The following is a 23415-nucleotide window of genomic DNA, read 5'->3' on the forward strand; positions in this document are numbered from 1 at the left end:
CAGGTGATCTGCCAACCTCAGCCTCCCAAAGTACCATATCAGGCCAAGTTGTTATTTGTAAATGATGATTTTTTTCTCTCCCATAGTAATCTCCTCTTAATTGTTCTTTTTCTTAGGCAGAAGATAAAGAGGAAGAAGATGTGTCTGGTGAACCTGAAGCTTCACCAAGTGCAGATACCACTATCCTGTTTGTAAAAGGAGAAGGTAATACAGAAGTATTAATTAGTTTTAATTCACATGTAGGAATTTTAAAATGACAAGCTTGCTCTTATATATCTGAATACCCATATCTGTAAAGTAGTATTGCTGGTGATATAGACAGAGTAAAAAATAAATAAACTAACGGGAAAAATAAATACTACCTAGTTTAACTAGAAATTGACTGTCCTTTTCAAAAATTTTGTTTTTGAGACAGGGTCTCACTCTGTCACCCAGGCTGGAGTGCAGTGACTCCCTCAGGCTCACTGCAACCTCCACTTCCCAAGTTTAATTGATTTTTCTGCCTCAGCCTCCTGAGAACGATCATATTTTAAAATGTTTTCAAACTGCCACAGCAAAGTAACTTTGTCATATTTTGAGTATTAACCATTAGATACCTAATTTTTCCAGTATGGCCTAGGTTACAGCCTAGGTTTTATTAAAAGAAAATAATTAGTCTGATATTTATTGAGGATCATATGGTGGGTGCTGTTCTCAATACTTGGCGTGTATTATTTATTTGTAATAAACCCAGTGAGCATAGTCATTGCTGAACGAGGTTTGGAGAAGTTAAGGAACTGGTTCAGGGCTCCCAGTTGATAGATTTGAGGATATAGGATTCAGACCTAAATCTGTTGACCCCACAGCCTCTGCTGTACTCGGTGAAACTCAGCTTTGTATGCTACAGTATAATTATTGAAGACTTAATATTGGAAGTTACTAATTTTCTTGGTCTTCTCACATTTTCTGTTTTATTCCCATGTACTTATGAACTTTATGCTTCTTCCATTTTTGTAGCTACATCCTTGGGTCTCAACCTTCAAATTTGCTTTTTGATTAATTGCTTAAAGTGGATAGGGATTGCCTGATTAATTTTTATGTTCTGACAGATACTAGTTTCAGATGAAATTCTTGGACTTTATCTTTTCTTCATTCTTCTGTTTATCTGCACAGATAACACTAAGTTGGAGGTGAAGGTAACTTCACCAACACATGTAACCCTGCTGCTTGATTATTTCACTGCCAAAAGTACACAACTCTTTTTACCACATGATTTGGATGTTACCTAGTCTGAAATTGAGACGCTTATTTGAATGCTTATGTGGCTGGACTACAGACAAAAGGATTTCGGGCTATACAGCCACTCTAATCAATTTCTAGTTAGTGGGTGACTGGAGTGCTCTACTGGAAAGGATTCTGACACCAGGTCCATGTGAAAGGGTGCCAAATCCATTAGTAATGCCTTTTTTAAAGTTGTGTGCTCTTTCCATGCGTTCTAATTTTCTTGTCTCTATTTTCGTTTCTCAGATTTTCCAGCAAATAACATTGTGAAGTTCCTGGTAGGCTTTACCAACAAGGGTACAGAAGATTTTATTGTTGAATCCTTAGATGCATCATTCCGTTATCCTCAGGACTACCAGTTTTATATCCAGAATTTCACAGCTCTTCCTCTGAACACTGTAGTGCCACCCCAGAGACAGGCAACTTTTGAGTATTCTTTCATTCCTGCAGAGCCCATGGGTGGACGACCCTTTGGTTTGGTCATCAATCTGAACTACAAAGATCTGAACGTAAGATCCTCAAACCTTCTTTTTGTTTAAGTTAGAAGTGGTTGGGGACAGTGATGTTACTAGAATTCATCTGTTCATTCAAGTGCCTGTTTTGTGGTTGAAACTGTGATAGCCACTAGGGAAGCAAAGATAAATTTCACGTTTCTTCTTCAAGTCTATAATCCAGTGGAGGAGATAGATGGAAATAGGCACTAGAACATGCTGATAAGTGATGCATACTAGAGATAAGGGGAATAAGGTGCTATTGTGTGGGAGTGAAAGTGAAAATGGAGATGAAGTAAAGCTATGAGCTGGATCTTAATGGGAAGGGAGCAGTAAGATATACAATAGAGTCCACTGCTTATTCAGATGTTAAGTTCTGTTTCAGGCTCCCGCCTGTAATCCCAGCACTTTGGGAGGCCGAGGCAGGTGGATCACCTGAGGTCAAGAGTTCGAGACCAGCCTGGCCAACCTGGTGAAACCCTATCTCTACTAAAAATACAAAAATTAGCTGAGTGTGGTGGTGGTCACCTATAATCCCAGCTACTTAGGAGGCTGAGGCAAGAGAATCCCTTGAGAGGCAGAGGTGGCAGTGAGCCAAGATTGCACCATTGCACTCCAGCCTGGGCGACAGAGCCAGACTTCATCTCAAAAAAAAAAAGATCTGTCAAGTAATTTGTACTTCCTTTTGTTGCCTGCATTTTGCCCATTTTACTGCTATTTGTAAGTTTAAAGACTTTCTATAACTGTTTTCCCATCATTTTATATACTCCATAGGTAAAATAGAACCATGTTTTCAGTGTTTTAGCGGCAAGTTTTATCATTTATTTTTTTATTTAGGAGAAACTTTTTATTTTTTATTTAGGAATATATAAGGCCTGAAGCCTTATGATTTTTAATATGTATATTACTGAGAAACCCAGAAGTAGGTCCTCCTTCAAATGAGAGCACATCTAAGCCATTCCTTTGTTAAAAAGTTTTCAGAGAAGGAAATTTTATTTTCTCTTGGAAGCTTATTCAACCTTTTCATCACCCTGGTGTTAACATGTTAACCTTATGTCTGAGTTAAATTTCTAGTGCTGCAGTCAAGTTTTTCTTTGCTTTCTGATTACTTAGTTGAGAGGATTAAGTAGTTTCATCCTGTCCTCAAAAGTAGCTTGAAGAATTATTGATTTTATCTTGTTTTCGAGTAGAATTAAATTTAATCCAACAAGTATATATGTAGTTTTAGGTTCTTTTTTTTTTTTTTTTTTTTGGAGACGGAGTCTCGCACTATTGCCCAGGCCAGAGTGCAGTGGCACAATCTCGGCTCACTGCAACCTCCAACTCCCTGGTTCAAGCGATTCTGCTGCCTTAGACTCCAGAGAAGCTGGAATTAAGATGTGTGCACCGCGCCCAGCTAATTTTTATTTTTTTGTATTTTTAGTAGAGATGGGGTTTCACTATGTTGGCCAGTCTGGTCTCGAACTCGTGACCTTGTGATCCACCCACCTTGGCCTCCCAAAGCACTGGGATTACAGGTGCAAGCCACCGTTCCCAGCCTAGTTCCTTTTCTTAAATTCACTTCTACCACTATTTTTTAATCTGTGTATTATTCCTGAAATTTTCAATAAAGGAATGCAAATTGAAGGATCTTGAAGTAAAACTTAAATAATTACAGTTAATAAGTGACAGTTTTGAAAAAGTGCTGACCTTTGGGTGAAATATCAAACACGTAAGAATAGCTGTGTACTGCCCCAGTGAGTCTAATGCATTTGAAAACTAAAATTGTGAACTGCCAAAATGATTTCAAGACCACAACAGAAAAATATTTTCATACCTAAAGTGACCAACCCATTTATTATAAAGAAATTGGTTTCCAGCCCACTGTCATTTTAGAACGTGAATTTGACTTTTGTTCTGATCTAGTTCTTAAAATGATCTGCTGCTGCAGCTGCCACTGTACTTTTTCTTCCTTCCTTGTTTTGAAGGTTTGCAAACAAGAGAAGGTAAAGCTGTTGGTGCATGAATGCTGTGACCTTTGTTTCTTTATGCACATTTTATCTCATTTTTATTTTACTTTCTGGGTCCTCACACCACTACCCCAACCCCTAACGAAAGTTCAGGGGAAACTTTGGCAAAATTGGTGACTTCTTTTTTAAGGGGTGCGGGTCTTGCTATGTTTGTTGCTAGACTGGACTCAAAACTCCTGTGTTCAAGCCATCCTCCTGCCTCAGCCCCCTGGAGTAGCTGGGACCACAGGCATGTACCACTTCACCTGGCCCAGAGACATTTTTGTTTTATGCGAGAAAATAACAGTGTTGAGTCCCTGACACAGAATAGGGCAATTACATATGAATTTGTTGAGTCTTACCAATCTTCTAAGTAACAGAAAGCTATATTCAATCTGTTAGGGTAATTGTTTTAAGTAATGTTACAAGTTTTCCTTCCTTCATTGCATTTTAGATTTTTCTGATTATTATTTTAAACAGGGCAATGTATTCCAAGATGCAGTCTTCAATCAAACAGTTACAGTTATTGAAAGAGAGGATGGGTTAGATGGAGAAACGTAAGTGAAAGTTGTAGTATGTAGATCTTGATCTTGCTCCTAAAGTAAGACTGGAAGGCTTGCTCCGGTTTTAGCATTTTTTTAGATGGTGAAAATCAAATGGACTGTATAGATTTGGTGAAATCCTTACTACATTCATTCATACTTTAGATGATTCGTATAACTTTTAATGTCAAATTAGGAAAGAAAGTTGAAAATGATGGAAGAATCTCTTTAAAAGTAAGCATTGGCCTTCCTCTTGTCTAAATTTTCTACCCCATGCTTATAAACTGTTCACCAGCCTAAACTAAGTCTCATGCCTCTGAAATTACTATTGAAAACATAAGTTAGAAGATTTTATCTTGAAAAAGTTAAGTGTTTGATGAATCTTTTTTTACTCTAAACTTACATACACTTAAGGTAATACACTCAAGGTAACTTTTAAATTGGATTATGCAAAATAATGTAATAGGCAGATGAAATTATTGCAATTATTTTATAAACTGAGCTTTTGAATATAACAAATTTTAATTCTATTTTCAGTCATAGAGTTTTTGTTTTTTTTTAATTGACTAGTTGCTCGTAAAGGTAATTTATAAAACTTAACTGGCTGGATTTAAGTTGAATACAAAGTATTTTCTTTCTTTTCTCCACAAGTTATTTGGAAAGCTTCTATCATGTGTTAAAATTATAGTTGTAATTACCTGTGGTATTTCCTGTGAATTAAAGACAGTTCATATTTTCTCCTTTTGTACCAGAATCTTTATGTATATGTTCCTTGCTGGTCTTGGGCTTCTGGTTATTGTTGGCCTTCATCAGCTCCTAGAATCTAGAAAGGTAATTACGGATGAACACTTCTTACAACCGTATTTCAAAAGTTGTTAAGTACTAAGTTAAGCACAGTCTAGTTCTTTGTGGCCTCATACTGTCAATGTGGGTTTGTATGCTTAGAACTTTGTTGTACCTTTTTAGAACAACACCTGAAGGTGAGGCATTGGATATGTAAATTGATTCATTTAGACTGACCGACTTTCTTCCTTTCCTTTCCCTTTCCCTTTTCTTTTCCTTTTCCCTTTCCACCTTGACCTCCTAGGCTCAAGTGATCCTCTCAACTCCGCCTCCCAGTTGGCTGGGACCATAGGTGTATGCCATCACACCTGGCTAATTTTTTACATTTTTTTTGTAGAGATAGGGTTTTTTCGGATTGCTTGGGCTGGACTCAGACCCCTGAACTCCAGCAGTCTGCCCACCTTGGCTTCCCAAAGTATTGGGATTATAGGTGTGAGCCACCCGTGGCTGGCCTCATTTAGGCTTTCATACACACATACAATTAGTGTCCTTTGTATGTGCCCTTCAGAGTGATCTTTACCTTTGTATTGGTATTGTAGTTCTTTATGCTAGAATTTTTATTCCCTAAACTCAGATTTTATTGTTCTGTTTTCTATACATTTCAATGGATATATTATTTTATGGCATCTATATAGCATAATCTGGCTTTTATATTTTCTTTAATATTCTTTTTTTTTGGAGACAGAGTCTGGCTCTGTCATGTAGGATGGAGTGCAGCGGCATGATCTTGGCTCACTGCAACCTCCATCTTCTGGGCTCAAAGTTAAGCTCCCACCTCAGCTTCCTGAATAGCTAGGACTACAGGTTCATGCCACCACACCTGGCTAATTTTTGTAGAGACGGGGTTTCACCATGTTGCCCAGGCTGGTCTCAAACTTTTGGGCTCAAGCTATCGTCTCACACTGGCTTCCCAAAGCGTTATAATGGCGGGCATGAGCCACCATACCCAGCCTGCTTTAATACTCTTAATTATAGGACTAATCCTTAATTAATAAACGAGTCCTTTCATTGGAAAAGAATGAACAAATTTGTTGTATCAGTCATAATTCTGTTTTTGTGGTTAGAGTAATAAAATGGTAACACTTAGGGTCTGCCATGATCATGGTTGTCACTCTGGACTCATTCCCTCCTACATCCTTATTTCCCTCCTCTTCCCCATTCCCTCACTCACCCTCCTCCTTTCCTTCCCCCCAGACTACAGAAACAAACCTATATTGTTTCTCTCAGTGGGAAAGTAGAAAAAATTGTTATCAAATATGTTAGTATAATCCATTAAATCTTAAACAATTGCTAGTCATTTTGATGAATATTTATTAAGCCCTAAGTCAGGCAGTCAAATCTATATTAAAATTAACAACGAATGTTACTAATAAGCTCTTTCTCTTAAAAAGAAACACTTTCGCTTAAATGTTAATTTCTAAAACTTAATGGTTGGAATTTTTGCTATAAATTTATGTATTAGGTATAACTGCATCTCCATTTTTTTTTACATTTAAATGAAACATTCTTATAAGTTATCTCTGTATTCAGGTTCTAAGTTATGGATTATATAATTAATACTGTTTCTTATGTAGATAACTGAGGTTTGTTGGTTTATTGGGGTTTTTTTAAACAAGGCTAAATAATGAGTCACTTAAATTACTTTCTAGCAGTTTTGCTGTAAATATGGAGAAAGTTTGAAGTTCTTAAATTGAGGTGGTTAGCTTAATGAGATGTTTTGCTTTGGTTTTGTTTTATCTGTGCTGTTTAATTCTATTTAGCTTACGATGCAGGAACTAACTGCATGTAACAGATCAGCAAATCTGTTTTAGGTAATTCAATAAAATTACCCTGACTCGTTTATTAATTAAGGATTAGTCCTATAATTAAGAGTATTAAAGCAGGCTGGGTATGGTGGCTCATGCCCGCCATTATAACGCTTTGGGAAGCCAGTGTGAGACGATAGCTTGAGCCCAAAAGTTTGAGACCAGCCTGGGCAACATGGTGAAACCCCGTCTCTACAAAATTACCCTGAATTTTATTGAATATGAAAATAAATTTATTCTTTGATTACAATTTGATTCCTAAAGGGAAAGAAAATCATTGTATAAATAAACACTCTTATTTGGTCCACCGGTGGTACAATAACATAAACCTTTATAGCAAGGGGAAAGGTCTTTAAAGCCTGAAAATAAATGTGATAAAGATTTATTTTTTACAGTTAGTGCTAGACATGATTTTCTCCTTCCCTTTCATACTTGAGTAGGAGTGTCTCCTCTGAAGACTAGAAGAGAACATAACTTGTTTACTAAGATATTTAAGTTAAGTAATTTGATAGGTTTTTAAAAAATTAAACAGCTGGTCATGGTAGTATGTGCCTATAGTCCTCGCCACTTGGGAGGCTGAGGCAGGAGGACTGCTTGAGCCCAGGAGTTTGAGGCAGCCTGGACAACATAGCCAGACCTGAAGTCTGTTTTAAAAAACATTAAGTAAATGATTTAATGGAATTCCTTTAAAATATATCTTTGTGTTTTTTTAGCGTAAGAGACCCATACAGAAAGTAGAAATGGGTACATCAAGTCAGAATGATGTTGACATGAGTTGGATTCCTCAGGAAACATTGAATCAAATCAGTAAGTAGTCTTATAGACTTGGTTGGGATGTTTTCCTCTTAATTGGAAATTAAATATCTTAGATTTAGTTAAAAAAAAAAAAGCTGCCTCAGTATTGTTAAACATTCATCTCTTCCATTACTTGTGTAGAATCTAGTATAGTGATTAATGAAAACCTTAAAGATTTATTCAGTGTGTAGCATTCTTATGCTTTAATTTGAAATGCTTCCAAATCTGCAGCTTATTTTTGAACGTGTGAATTTTCTGTGTTCCTAATCTCTTTACTGTCTCTTTTCTTTCTGTTGCTTCAGTGCAGAGTAGAAGAGGTGAGGCATTTAATTTTTTAAATGGTGTTTGCTAGAGTATTGGGGGCTCTCAAATAGCACATAAATATTTTAAATAAAGTTTAATGAGTAATGGAACAGTTTTTCTTACATTTTATTAGAAAAACTATTAACTTACCCACTATAACTTGAAAGAATTAACTTAGAATATTACCTGATAATTTACTTTACATTTCAGTTTTATTATATGTTCAGTTTGTTAAAATACTAATCTTTATAAAGGAATATAGAAAATTTCCTCAATTATAGAAGGACATTTTTTAAATGTTTATTATAAAAGCAATACAGTCTGATTATAAAAAATTAAATAGTACAGAAGTGAAAAATAAGTCAATTCCTGGCTTCAATAATCCTTTTTTTTTAAGACAGAGTCTTGCTCTGATGCCCAGGCTGAAGTAGAGTGGCGCGATCTTGGCTCACTTAAACCTCTGCCTCCTGGGTTCAAGTGATTCTCCTCCCTCAGCTTCCCAAGTAGCTGGGATTACAGGCACGCACCACTACACGCAGCTAATTTTTTTGTATTTTTAGTAGAGACAGTGTTTCACCATGTTGGCCAGGCTGTTTTTGACCTCCTGACCTCAAGTGATCTGCCTACCTTGGCCTCCCAAAGTGCTGGGATTATAGGCGTGAGCCACCATACCTGGCCCTATTTTTCATAAATGGTATTATGTTCCTATTTTTCAAGAATTTTTCGTACATCTATCAGCATATACGTCTGTTGTTTCTATATGAGTATTCAGTTCAGATTGCACCATGCTGTCTACATGGGTCTTCAGCTTCAGTTTTCTTACCTTCGATGTCTCTACAGCAGCTACATATATATTTACTTCACTGTTTTTAACAACTAGACAATAATTCTTTCTCATGATAGATTAAACCTGTTCTGTATTGGAGGATATTGGTTACTTTTAGTTTTTCACTCTTACAAATAATATAATGAATGTTTTAATATATAAATTTATAGGATAATTTCTTAAAGATAGAATGACTAGGTCTAAGATTATATACACTGAATTTTCATGGAAAGGCCCCCATTTCCCTCCTAAAAGTGGAGAAAAAAGAAGTGCCAATTCTTAACAATGCACAATATTGACTATTTCTCCTTTCTCCTCTATTCTTACTAATCATGCTGAAGTATTAAGTTTATCAATTATTTTAATCTGTCATTATGATACAAAATGGATGTCTTACTGTTTCATTTGCATTTCTTGAAGAATGAGATTCAGCTTCTTTACACATATTCACAGTTGACCTTTGAGAGACACAGGTTTGAACTGCTCGGGTTTCACTTATATACAGATTTTTTTCAGTAAACGTAGTTGACCCTTGGTATATTGGTGGGTTCCACATCTGCAACCAAAAGCAGATTAAAAATACAATATTTAGCCAGGCGTGGTGGTTTGCACCTGTAATCCCAGCACTTTGGGAGGCTGAGGCAGGAGGATTGCTTGAACCCAGGAGTTTGAGACTAGCCTTGGCAATATAGTGAGACCCAGTCTCTACAAAGAATGAAATAAAAATAGATGTGTTGACGTGGCTGAGGTGGGAGGATTGCTTGAGCCTTACAGGTCCATGATTGTTCCTTGATGGTGCCACTGCACTCCAGCCTGGGAGACAGTGAGGAAAGGAAATCATAGGGGAGCTAAGCTATGTGGACCCAAAGGCATGAGAATCATATAATGGACTTTGAGGACTCAGGAAAAGGGTAGGAGGGAAATGAGGGATAAAAGACTACACATTGAGGCTGGGTGTGGTGGCTCACGCCTGTAATCCCAGCACTTTGGGAGGCCGAGGCGGGTGGATCACGACGTCAAGAGATTGAGACCATCCTGGTCAACATGGTGAAACCCCGTCTCTACTAAAAATACAAAAAGTTAGCTGGGCATGGTGGTGCGTGCCTGTAATCCCAGCTACTCAGGAGGCTGAGGCAGGAGAATTGCCTGAACCCAGGAGGCGGAGGTTGCAGTGAGCCGAGATTGTGCCATTGCACTCCAGTCTGGGTAACAAGAGCAAAACTCCCGTCTCAAAAAAAAAAAAAAAAAAAAAGACTACACATTGGTATACATCACTTGGGTGATGGGTGCAGCAAAATCTCAGAAATCACCACTAAAGAACTTATCCATGGAATAAGACACCACCCGTTCCTCAAAACTATTGAAACAATAGTAAAATTAAATCTATTAAAAAAAAAGAAAGAAAGAAAAAAGCATATAATGGGCCGGGTGTGGTGGCTCACGCCTGTAATCCCAGCACTTTGGGAGGCCGAGGCGGGTGGATCACGAGGTCAAGAAATCGAGACCATCCTGGTCAACATGGTGAAACCCTGTCTCTACTAAAAATACAAAAAATCAGCTGGGCATGGTGGTGCACGCCTATAATCCCAGCTACTCAGGAGGCTGAGGTAGAATTGCCTGAACCCAGGAGGCGGAGGTTGCATTGAGCCGAGATCGCGCCATTGCACTCCAGCTTGGGTAACGAGCGAAACTTCACTCAAAAAAAAAAAAAGGATATAATGATATTTGCAGGATACCAAACCTGAGTACAGGGAAGGCTTTTTGTATCCACGGGTTCCTCAGTGCTGACAGCGAGACTTAAGTAGGCCTGAATTTGGGTGGGGTTGTGGTGGGGGAGTGGCCCTGGAACTAATTTCCTGCAGATAATAGAGATGTCTGTACTGGCTAGTGTTTCTTTCCTGTGAATTGGCTGTTCAGGTCCCTTTCCATTTTTAAATTGTTTTCCTTATTGCTTTATGTGAGCCAAGCTGCCTATTTGAAAGGTAATTACTATATAGCAGTTTTATGAAAAGTGGGTACAAAGTATCAATAGCACAGGAGGCAGTCAGCATTAGATCTGAGTCTTGAAAAGTTGGGTGAGAAGGAGCTGTTAAGGTTTTATGAACTATGCTAATAACATTTGACTCCTAGGTCAAAGACAGCCCCTTTAAAGGAAAGGAATTACAATTTTGTGTTTTAGAGATTATGATAAGCTGGGCATGGTGGTGTGCATATGTATTCTGAGCTAGTGGAAATGGTAAGGCAGAAGGATCTCTTGAGCTCAGGAGTTTGAATCCAGCCTTGGCCACATAGCGAGACTCCCATCTCTAAGAGGAAAAAAAAAAAGGAAAAATTAGTATCACTTTGCGGAGGACTGCAAAGGAGCTGCTGGAAGTAGGATTACAGTTCCATGATTTCAGTAAAACACAGAAGTCACTGGGGCCTAAGCTGAGGCGGTAGTGATGGGAGTAAAAGGGAGCAGAAAATGTTTCAAAGGTGGGGAAGATGGGGTCTTCTGTGACTTGATGTGTTCATGAGGGAGGAGTGAAAGAGTATTCTGAACTTAGGCAATTGGGTGGAAGGTGATCCCATTAATGTCCCATAATCTAGGAAAGAGAAGCATGGAAGGATGAGAGATGTGTTTGGATTAGCTGTGCTGAGCTCGAAAAGCCTTTGGGACTCCCAGATAAGGACGTTCAGGAACATTTGAAAGTTCTGTTTCAGAGCACAAGTGAATCAAGATTTGGAAACATTGGGACATACAGCATCAGTGGTAGCTCAAGTCATGGAAGCTATACATCTGCTTTTTTTCATCTGAAACAGGGTCTCACTCTGTCACCCAGGCTGGAGTGCAGTTATGTGATCACAACTCACTGCATCCTCGACCTCCTGGGCTTAATCTGCCCGCCTCAGCCTCCTGAATAGCTGGGACTACAGATGCATGCCACCATGCCCACCTAAATTTTTATATTTGTTGTAGGGAGAGGGTTTCACTATGTTGCCCAGGAGGGTGGTCTTGAACTTATGGACTCAAATGATCTGTCCACCTCAGCTTCCCAAAGTGCTGGGAGTACAGGTGTGAGCCACCACACACAGCTCACATCTGCATATAGCAGTGAGGCTCACAGATGGCTGTTAAATCCTAGAGTACTTTTTCAATCCTCAAAGACTGTATTACATTCATCATATTGCTTATTTTAGAAAATTATTTAGAGATTGGTCAGCTGTGTAAGGGCAATAGTTCCTAGTCTAACCTTTTTGGAAATCTGTTAAAAGTTGTAGACTTTCTTCATCAGAAACGTGTTTATACTCACAGCTCAGTTTTAGGTAAGTTGAAAAGCCCCCTGAAACCATCCATTAGTAACCATCCTACTTAATGAAGTAGCGCAGTTCTGTTTTTTTTTTTCCCACACTTGAAAAGTGAGGGCAGTGTTTGTGTTATTTGTAGGCTCTGTCTTAATATTTTGGCCTTTAACTTTTTTTTTCCAAGACGGAGTCATGCTCTGTTGCCCAGGCTGGAATGCAGTGGTGCAATCTCGGCTCCCTGCAACCTCCAGTCCCCGGGTTCAAGTGATTCTCCTGCCTCAGCCTCCCAAGTAGCTAGGATCACAGGTGTGTGCTACCAGACCTGGCTAATTTTTGTATTTTTAGTAGAAACAGGATTTAACCATGTTGGCCAGGCTGGTCTTGAACTCCTGACCTCAAGTGACCCTTGGTCTCCCAAAGTGCTGGGATTACAGTCATGAGCTACTATGCCTGGCCTTGGCCCTTAACTCTTAAGCAGATTCTCTGCAGCAAAATTTGTAGTCAGATATTCTTGTCCAGGCCAGGTGTGATGGCATGTACTTGTCTGTAATCTCTGCTACTCAGGAGGCTGAGGTACTAGAATTGCTTGAAACCAGGAGGTGGAGGTTGTAGTGAGCCAAGAGCATGCCACTGCACTCCAGCCTGGACAACTGAGACTCTCAAAAAAAATAAATACTCTCGATAAACATTATACATTTTCTAGGAATGGTAATCTTGTAATTTTGGAGGTGGGAGATCTTTTGGACAGATTTTTGTTTTTTTCCCCATTTTATGAAATGCTTACAGATAAGCCCCGTACTCTGGTGAAAATCACTTTCTAGCCCCTCACTTTTTTTTAACTGGAAGAATGATTTTTATTTTTAACATATCCTACAATATACAAACATACCAAGAAAAAAATCAGTACAAAAATCAATGAATGCAAAATGAAGCAAAATCAGTACAAGAACTGTTATACAAGTAATTTCTAACTTATTCTAAAATCATCCCCCCTCCCCCCAACAGTAAGACAAAGACAATGATAGAGAGAAGATACATCCAGCCTTTCACTTTTTGTTAAATAGACCCTACTAAGAATTTAACATAGGAGATACTGCTTGTGTGCATAGAATAGTTTTTGCATTAAAATACTCCATTTCCTTTATTCTGCTGCTTGTTCCAGGTAAATTAATAAAATTGAAAAACTGCATGACTACATTTGTAAATATAAAATTTTTAATTTGTAACCAGCATGTTTGAGCTGTCACGCTGTAAACAATTTTTGAGTGTTGATTTATGCATGTATAAACTTGGTTAAGTTGTAGAATTGAAGATTTTCTGTGGTCTCTTCAGCAGTACAATAATCAAGATTAAATCTCTTACCCTAATTGCAAAAACAGTTTCGTTTTAATTGGAGTTACCTCTTAAAGGATTATTTCAAAGATTGTTTTTAAAACCTATAGCTAGATAGGAGGCATTTATTACTAGATGGTATTCTTGCATGTATATGTGTAACTTAGTTGTAAAGTTGAAAGTAAATACTTTTTAATGTCTTACGAATTCAATACACTTCTAATAGGTGAGCTTAAAACTTTCTCTTTTCTTCCAGATAAAGCTTCACCAAGAAGGTTGCCCAGGAAACGGGCACAGAAGAGATCAGTGGGATCTGATGAGTAAATGTTCCTTTGTGCAACAATTCGGTCTTTACTTAACCTGCCCTAATGTTTTTCGGCCTGATGGGAATTAGTGCAGAGAAGCCATATCACCATAGAAGGCAACTACTACTTATGTGTGGACTGAGCAATCAGAGTCTGTGGCGATAATATTGCTGAAAATGCACTGCATTCATTTTTCTAAAGTAACACATTTGGTTTTTTTTTAAACCATTAAAATCTATGTGTGTGCGTGTGTATGTATGTGAGCAGTTGGTCTTACCAGAATCATTGTTGAACTACCTGAAACAAGCCTTTAGAATACTAAATAGAATGCTATCGTGTCTTCCTTTTTGACATTTTCTGATTTTTTTTCTTCCCAAACTCAGTTAATAATTGCCTACTATGATTAGCGATGTCCTGTCTTGAACAGTTTTAAAGAAAACAGTTTTTGGAATAGCTCAAATTTCAATTGATGGCACAGTTTAGCATTTTGTTGTTGTTACTGTATTACAATTAGTATTCTAAAGGCAGAAGCAGACGTAGCTGCTTTTTAGCAATAGAATTGTTTTGGTATTTTGCTGCTGTTTACTATAATGCGCACCTTCAGAAAAATTCCCAGTGGATTCAAGGAATTTGGGGATCTCTCTGGCAACAAATTGTGAAACATGAAATTTCTGCTGACTTTAATATATGAAACCTAATCCTACCCACCCCCCCCTTTTTTTTTTTTTTTAACAGAAACTAGTACATTTGTGCAAATCATGTTGCATTGTCCGTTGTTGCTCTAGTTCTGACCCAGAGTTAGCTCTGGCGTGATTTTAGACCTACTTACTCAGTTATATGTGGGATTCTTTGTCTTGTTTTGTTTTGAGAGAGAATTTTTCTGTCCTTAAGAAGCATCCTTTTTAAAGAAAAGTTGCCTTGGTCCACAGACTAAGCAGAAAATCAAGTTACCAGGACAGAGATATTTTCCAGTTACTCCTGATTAGTGAAGAAAGTGAGTTGGTTATTTTTAAAGCAGTTAACTAATTCTTAACCTAATTTGAGAGTTTTGCTTATTGATATAACCTTCTCAGTTAATTTGAAAAATTCCAAAAATTGTTCTTAAGTGCTTAAGACTACAACCAAAATTAAATTGTACTTCACAAAATCCTCTTATAGAGTTACTCTTGCCCTAGGTTGTAAATTAAGTTTGGTGTTATTGTCAGACTGGATGGAGGGTGAGGTAAAATAGTATGACCATTAAGAGGCTCTCCTCTTCTTGTCTTGAAGCCTTATTCTCCCAATGTATTTTATAAGAAAATGTTAAGTCAAATTTTAGTGGCTCTTTAATTCCTGACCTGCTTTCATTCTCATTTTCAGTATAACCTCCCCTATACTTATACCCATACAGACAAAAAACAAAACGAAATACAGACAGAAAAAAATGTCTTTCCAAAATGTTTAAGTATTTAAACATCTGAGCCAAAGCTGATGACAGTAGAATAGAAGATATTGTATAATTGTTAATCACTTTGCAAATAGGGGCTATGATGTCAAATTGCCTATATTGGCATTGCTGGATTATAAACTCTATATCTGTAATATAAAGTGTTTGAGTTTTTAATTGGACTGTTACGATCAGTAGTTTATTTTTGAAAAGCTCTATGAGCTCTAAGTAACTGCATGGTTTTTTGTTTCATGTAATATAGGAGACCCTTCACATTCCCAGGGAATATATTCCAAAACATTTTTGTGAATATCTAAGTTTGTGAAACTACTAGAGCATGATGCAGTAAGGTGTAATTACAGAATTTACAAAATGAAAATGGTCTCTAGAGAGTTTTCTGGAATACCTGGTAATAACATAGGCAGTTGCAAAACCACACTGAGTTACAGCTGCCAGCCCTCCTCATTCCTAAATAACTTGCCTTACATAGCAGCCCTCCCACTTCTGAAGTTCAAATTAGTGCCTCAGAAATGTAGAATTCATTATTTGTCATGTTTTATTTTTTTTTTAGCATAGATTGAGATCAGTTGAACTCTTAAATCCTCAGATGCCAGGGGTCTACTGTAGCATCAGTAAGTATTTAGCAGAAATTAACTCCATAATGAATGGAATTCAATTCCACACATGGTTTGTTCAAGCACACTTAAAAAGTAGCCTATTTTTTTAATGTCTTTAAAAAATGTAAATATTTGGATGAAATTTTTCTTTGTTTTGATATATTCATTTGCTACACCAACTATGTTTTCAGAATTCATCTTTTGAACAACTTGGTTTCAGAATATGTAAAATGACTTTAAGGATCTTGTGTATCAAACCTGTCGCCCAGATGTGTGAGAATAATGTGTTCATAAAGCATGGATCTTGCATTGGTTGTATAGCTTCCTCATTTACCTCATGGTCTTACATAGCTGGTGACTTTCAGGGCTAATCCTGCCCTCTGCAGCATTGTCCCAGGAGAGGAAAAGGGAAATGGGACCTCAGAAGTAGAAGCCTCAGGGAAGGAGTAAAGTAGAAATCAGAAGAAAAGAAGCTTCACTTGATATTAATAAGGTTTTCAATTTTAAGTAACTTCAGAAAATGTGATTTTGATAGGATGAAAGGGCAAATTTAGACCTTAAAAAATATTGAAGAGCTACTGCCTTAAAGGTACATATGTAGCACACAGTATCATGGCTGTGTTGGGGAGAAGTAAATGGTGGTGATGTAACATTGCAGCCTTTATGACTTAATGATGTATTATTTTTTAGGTACAGTAGATAAATATAATAATAGGCGAGCCTCATAGATAGCATTCATCTTGTAGTGCAATGATACCAGTACCCTTGATATGAAGAAAAATTGACTTGGTTTGTGCATTTGAATAATAATTTTTAAAAACTCAGTGACACATAGCATCCCTTGCCAAGACTAGACCCTTTATTTTTGTTCCAAAAGTAGATGTTAGCTTAAATTTAAAAACATTTTCAGGTATACTTAAGTACTTCTACAGTATTTTTTTTTCATATATAGAATAGTTGGAACATATACTCTTCACTTTTTGGATGGCATGATTTTATAGCTGTAGAAGTAAAATCAGTGTTTGCCCCAATTTTCTTAAGTAAAACTCTACTTTGAACTCTTACCTCCAACTTTGTAAAGAACAGCTTAACACAGAAACAGGATTCTTATGAATGTAAGTGGAATATTAGGTTTCATTGTTAAGTTAATCTGTATATCTAAAGATCATCCTTAGAGGATTATTACTGTTACTATTTTTGAGATGGAGTCTCACTTCTTGTTACCCAGGCTGGAATGCAGTGGCGTGATTTCTGCTCACTGCAACCTCTGCTTCTCAGGGTCAAGCAATTCTCCTGCCTCAGCCTCCTGAGTAGCTGGGATTACAGGCGAACATACCATGCTCAGCTAATTTTTTGTATTTTTAGTAAAGATGGGGTTTCACCATATTGGTCAGGCTGGTCTCGAACTCCTGACCTCAGGTGATCCACCTGCCTCAGCCTCCCAAAGTGCCAGGATTACAGGTGTGATCTACTGAGCCCAGCCCATTAGAGGATATTTGAGGAGGAAGAACAAACAGCACCTTGCATCTGACTTGCAAATATCTAAATAATTCCTTTAGGATGCCTATGAATGTTACTAATTGATTTTACATGAATTTTAGCCCCTTTTCATTTATATAAAAACCCGGGCTTTCATATTAATTATATCATCTGAAGTTCTAAGGTTTTTCTCTTTTTAGATTTTGAAATGATATTCAGAGGGATATAGCTCTTAGGTTTGGGTACCACTTCGCTGCTTTTTAAGAAAGTGGGAAGGAAACTCATTTCTTAAACATCAGCCATGTGCTCTGTTCCATTGGTTTTCAAGTCATCTCATACACCTTTACGACAGCTCACTGAAGGAAGGTGATACTGTTCCCATTTTGTAGATGGAATAGACAAAACCTGAATTTAAGTTGCTTGCTCAAGGTTGCATATTGAATATGGAAAGTTCAAATAATCTCAGTAATAAATATGACATATATACTTGCTATACCGTATCTATGATAATTCAGTTACCCACAATACCCTTTTAAATTTCTATTAGTGACATGTCTTTAAATGTCTCCTTGATTAACAAAGTCGTGGTCTTCAAAAACATTTTAAAAGGTTGATTGGATTTTCAAGCTGTGAAGGATTGAAAGATCTATCTTCATGTTAAAGGTGAGAGGGAAGTATCTGCTCTTGGGTTATGCAACCAGATATTCCAAAAAAAGCCAGGGTAAGGCTGCTTTTTCCTTTTCTGTTTGACATGGGTCTCACTCTGTTGCCCAGGCTGGAATGCAGTGGTACTATCTTGGCTCACTGCAGCTTCTGCCTCCTGGGCTCAAGCGATTCTCCCGCTTCAGGTTCCCAAGTAGTTGGAACCACAGGTGCATACCACATGCCTGGCTAATGTTTTTGTTGTATTTTTTAGTAGGAACGGGGTTTCGCTAAGTTGCCAGGCTGGTCTTGAACTCCTGAGCTCAAGTGATTTGCCCACCTTGGCCTCCCAAAGTGTTGGGCCTACAGCCGTGAGCCACTACACCCAGCCAACAGGGTAAGTCTTTTCTCTGGTCTATTATATTATGGATTTCTTCTCTCTGGTCTGTTATATTATGGATTTTGCCTAATAGGCACAGTGAGGCATGAAAAAAAAAGTTCAGTATACCTGTAGAAAGGATAATCTTACTTAAAGTCTCCAAATTGCAGTCAAAGACATTTTGACTTTTTTGTTCCTGTGCTGTCCCCACAGCAGCCTGTCTGTCACCTTGTTGACATGTCTCCCTCTGTGAGCTTGTTTTCTATCCCCAGGTTCTAGTTCAATTACGTAGAACACTATTACTGTTTGAAAAAGGAACAAGAAAATGAGGGCCAGTTTCATTTGCCATTCTTCCATGTGAATTAGTACGGTTCCTAAGTGTTCCTGGTGATGAGCTAGTATGATTGGCAATTCTGTGAGGCTGAACAAAGGGGTGGTATGATGTGCTAGCATGGGAATCAGACTCTGGGTCTTGACAGTGCCCTGGCCACTAGCCAAATGCAGCTCATCCTTGGGAGTCTCAGTCCTCTTTTGTGAATTAAGAGATGCTTGAAGTGTCAGCCCTATATAGCTTGATTCTGTGACTTATAAACCCTTACTTAATTCACTGTTACTAAATGTAAATGATTCTTCCCTTAAACATAGTGGAGAAGAAAAGGAAGCGCTCATGTCAGGCTGCCTGGGTTTGAATCCCAGTTCCCCTCTTAGTTGGAGGCAAGTTGTATGATGCTTCAGGTTTTGGTGCCTGCCTCCTAAGGTTGTTAGGAGTTACTGTGTGTAGCTGCTTAGAACATTGCCTGGCTCTCAGTAAGCCATGTAAGTGGCGGCTCTCATTTTCACTGTAAAGCACTGTATTGTAATAACATCCCATGAAGCATGGGGCAGGGAAGAGTATATGGTACCTTACGGACTTTGATGTGGTACAGTAGTAGTTCAATTCTGAATATGTAAGCTAAACAGTGTTCTTTTTTAAATTAAAGGATAAAAGTTTCAAGATGGGCATGTAATATGGCTAGCACTGGATTTAATGATGAACCAGAGTAATAAGGCTGGCAAGGGGAGTTTTTGCTTTGTGATAAATCTCTTATACCTGCACATCCAGTTCTTTTTTAGAACATGTTTGAAGAGGCTCCATATGTTCCAGTGAAGCCGTTGGTGTTCATGTTAGTTTTGAAAATGATCTCAGAATTTATTTCAGCATCAGACTGAACCACTCAAAGAAAAGCAGTCTATTTCTGAACAGTTTTTTCAGAAACCATATTGGTCTGATCACCCAGCGTTTGTAGAAACAGGTGCTTAAGTTCTAAAGGCATTTTAGAAAGGAGAATGAGAAATACTGTCATCAAGAGCAGTGTTCAGATTGAGAACCTCAAACATCTGCTCTCTGCTCTGCCACACGCATCCTCATTCATCTTCACAGCTGCCCCAGGTGACCTTGATATCTGTAGTGAAACAGCCCCAAGGAATGCAGAGGCCCCACTCCTTGGGTTTGGTCTGTTGCTGTTTCCAGCTTGGCTGGAATAAGGTATAAGAATCCTTCAGCAGGGAGCACATTCTCAGTAATGCACAGAGTGCACTCACCTGGGTTCCAGTTGCAACACTTAGGATTTGCTTGATATTTTATATTCTCTGGGGCGTTGCCTGTATTCTTTTCTGCTATCACAGTCCAGAGTCAAGCTACATTTATAGAGACTGTCTGGGCAGAGCATGGTGGCTCACTCCTGTAATCCCAGCACTTTGGGAGGCCATAGCGGGCAGATTACTTCAGATCAGGAGTTCAAGACCAGCCTGGCCAACATGGTGAAACCCCGTCTCTACTAAAAATACAAAAAAAATTGCCAGGCATGGTAGCACACGCCTGTAATCCCAGCTACTCTGGAGGCTGAGGCATAAGAATCACTTGGACCCAGGAGCTGGAGGTTGCAGTGAACTGAGATCATGCCACTGCACTCCAGCCTGGGTGACTGAGTGAGACTATCTCAAAAAATAAATACATAAATAAGTAAAAGCGATTAACAATTAAAAAAAAAAATAAGTAAAGACTCTCTGGATAATGGCTCTCCTAAAAGGACCCGTTGCCATCATCCACAGTGGAAGATTCAAAGCAGATGGTCCTCAGTACGCATGAGAACCAGATTTCATCCCCTTCAGTTCTCCAGAGCAGTTTATTAGAGTGAATGCATCTTAAGGCCTTGCATTTGATATGTCATCCACTTCATAATCAAGTTGCCTTCTCCTGGCTAAAACATAATGATTATGTATTTTTCTCATTTGGCCCTACACGCTGCTGGCCCTCTGGCCCTCCACTGTGGGAATCAGATCTAGAAGCAGGCTGAGCCTGCAGACACACAGTGGCCAAAGGGTCACTCTTAAGTGTTTTATCTCCACTCGTTAATTGAAGTCCACTCGATTAGCATACTTGTGGTTTGTACTGAAGCCCCTGCCTAAAACTAATCATCTCAGGACCTATAAGCATCTGTGACCCATTCCTCGGCACACAGGCTTTCTGACTGATGGCCCCCTGGATCTGGTTTCAAGGGATAACCCTGTCTGGGTGCATCCACGGTCTTTGTACAGCGAGGACTTTGCTGTGCCACTTGTGGTCTACATGAGGGGCTCAGAGCTAAGTCCAAACTGCTTCATGGCCTCCAGCTCCTGTCCCTTCCAGTCTTGAGAGACTTTTTTCTCCAGATGTAAACCTTTCTTTCCTGCCATTCTCTCAGTGTCTGGCTGCTTTTATCTTCTGCCTGTCTTCATGGACACCTTCCTGGCTTCCATCTCTGTGGTTCTCCTGCCTCACTCACTGCCTTCCTGTTGTTTTGTTTTTCCCCTTTGTCAAAATGTCTCCTGCATTCTTGGCTTCCCTTTCTTTGCCAGGCTTTCAGGCTTTCCTTTAGCTTTCCTTCTAATGTGGCTTCTGCCCACAAAAGCCTGCTCTGTCAGGATCTCATGGGTCCCTGTTTGCAAAACCTTCTTCAGGCTCAATTCCCGGTTTCAAGTTGTGTGTTTAACCTATTGACCACCACTCCCCAGATTCACCTTTGTTTCTTTGACCCTGCTGCTCGCTCCTTTTCTGTTGAGGACTCTTGACTAACACCAGGCTCACTCTGGCTCACCATCCTCCTCTCAGCACCAGCCTTCCGAGAGCGTGCCACTTCTCATGGCTTCATCTGTTAACTGTTGATGACTTTAGTCCTGATTTTTAGACCTAAATCATTTCCTTGATGTCCTTCCAACTTCCTGGGACTTATTTTCTCTTACAATGTTTATTGTAACGCCAAACAAATAAATCACAGGTGCGTGCTTCTCTCCGTCAGTCTCCCCAGTCTTTTTGTCGTTAGACGTGACTTGTTTACCCAACCTGAAATTGCATAGAGCCCCAAGTATAGTGTTTTGCACATAAGTATTTAATAAGTGACTTCCAATTTTAGCTCTGCTGTGAATAAAATGAGATTTCAGTTCTCTTCACTTCGAAATCAAACAACTCAGAACGTTGAAGAAATCTGTATTTAGTTGGGGCAAAATACTTCTGGCTTAAAATATTTGTTTATATTTTGTAATTAAGTGCAGGCGGTCTTGGGTTTTCTATTTGAATTCTAGTGCTTGCAAACAGTGTATTTTAGTCAGGTTTGTTTCTTAGGAAATTTCTGCATAGTGTGAGGTTCTATCTGATGATTGCATCTGAAAATGTTATTTAGCTGTCGTTTGGGACTATTTAATGGAAGTGGGTAATGAATCTGTAAGATCCTTTTGCAGCTTTGAGAAACGTTTCTGTGATTTGACTATCACACTTGTTTAGTGTGGTAAAGCCAAGATGGAAATGAGCACTTTCTTTCTTGGTTGTCCTTTTTTTAATTGCATTTTAGGTTTTGGGATACATGTGAAGAACATGCAAGATTGTTGCATGGGTACACACATGGCAGTGTGATTTGCTGCCTTCCTCTCCATCATCTATATCTGGCATTTTTCCCCAACTCCCCATCCCCCACTGTCCCTCCCCTATTTCCCCCCAACAGACCCCAGTGTGTGATGCTCCCCTCCTTGTGTCCATGTGTTCTCATTGTTCAGTACCCACATATGAGTGAGAACATGTGACGTTTGATTTTCTGTTCTTGTGTCAAAGTTTGCTGAGAATGATGGTTTCCAGGTTCATCCATGTCCCTGCAAAGGACATGAACTCATTGTTTTTGATGGCTGCATAATACTCCATGGTGTATATGTGCCACGTTTTCCCTGTCCAGTCTATCATCGATGGGCATTTGGGTTGGTTCCAGATCTTTGCTATTGTAAACATTGCTGCAGTGAACATTCGTGTGCATGTGTCCTTATAATAGAATGATTTATAATCCTTTGGATATATACCCAGTAATGGGATTGCTGGGTCAAATGGAATTTCTATTTCTAGGTTCTTTAGGAATCACCAAACTGTCTTCCACAATGGTTGAACTAATTTACACTCCCACCAACAGTGTAAAAGTGTTCCTGTTTCTCCACATCCTCTCCAGCATCTGTTGTCTCCAGATTTTTTAATGATCGCCATTCTAACTGGCGTGAGATGGTATCTCAATGTAGTTTCGATTTGCATTTCTCTAATGACCAGTGATGAGCATTTTTTCATGTTTGTTGGCCTCATGTATGTCTTCTTTTGTAAAGTGTCTGTTCATATCCTTCACCCACTTTTGAATGGGCTTGTTTTTTTTTTTCTTGTAAATCTGTTTTAGTTCTTTTTAGATTCTGGATATCAGCCCTTTGTCAGATGGGTAGACTGCAAAAATTTTTCCCATTCTGTTGGTTGCCAGTTCACTCTAGTCTAGACTGTTTCTTTTGTTGTGCAGAAGTTGTGGAGTTTGATTAGGTCCCATTTGCCTATTTTGGCTTTTGTTGCCAATTCTTTTGGTGTTTTGGTCATGAAGTCCTTGCTTATGTCTATGTCCTGAATGGTTTTGCCTACATTTTCTTCTAGGGTTTTAATGGTGTTAAGTCTTAAGTTTAAGTCTTTAATCCATCTGGAGTTAATTTTAATGTAAGGTGTCAGGAAGGGGTCCACTTTCTGCTTTCTGCAGATGGCTAGCCGCTTTTCCCAACACCATTTATTAA

The 23415-nt window shown here is 38.7% G+C and overlaps 1 protein-coding gene across 4 annotated transcripts in view; it reads left to right on the plus strand.

Annotated features, from left to right (window-relative positions):
- Window positions 1-23415, plus strand: part of SSR1 (signal sequence receptor subunit 1) — a 47326-nt gene that overhangs the window by 10181 nt on the left and 13730 nt on the right. The window contains exons 3-9 of one of the 4 annotated variants that reach the window (XM_035295005.3): window positions 117-204; window positions 1507-1769; window positions 4220-4296; window positions 5034-5112; window positions 7643-7736; window positions 13727-13790; window positions 18214-18336. In XM_035295005.3, the coding sequence (XP_035150896.2) occupies window positions 117-204; window positions 1507-1769; window positions 4220-4296; window positions 5034-5112; window positions 7643-7736; window positions 13727-13790; window positions 18214-18336 (788 nt within the window). Of the gene's footprint in view, window positions 1-116; window positions 205-1506; window positions 1770-4219; window positions 4297-5033; window positions 5113-7642; window positions 7737-8026; window positions 8531-13726; window positions 16128-18213; window positions 18337-23415 lie in introns of those variants that run through there. The other 3 variants (XM_008994006.5, XM_002746247.6, XM_054253725.2) reach the window with 3 other exon arrangements.

This window comes from Callithrix jacchus, chromosome 4 (assembly GCF_049354715.1).
Source record: "Callithrix jacchus isolate 240 chromosome 4, calJac240_pri, whole genome shotgun sequence".
NCBI classification, from domain to species: Eukaryota; Metazoa; Chordata; class Mammalia; order Primates; family Cebidae; genus Callithrix; species Callithrix jacchus.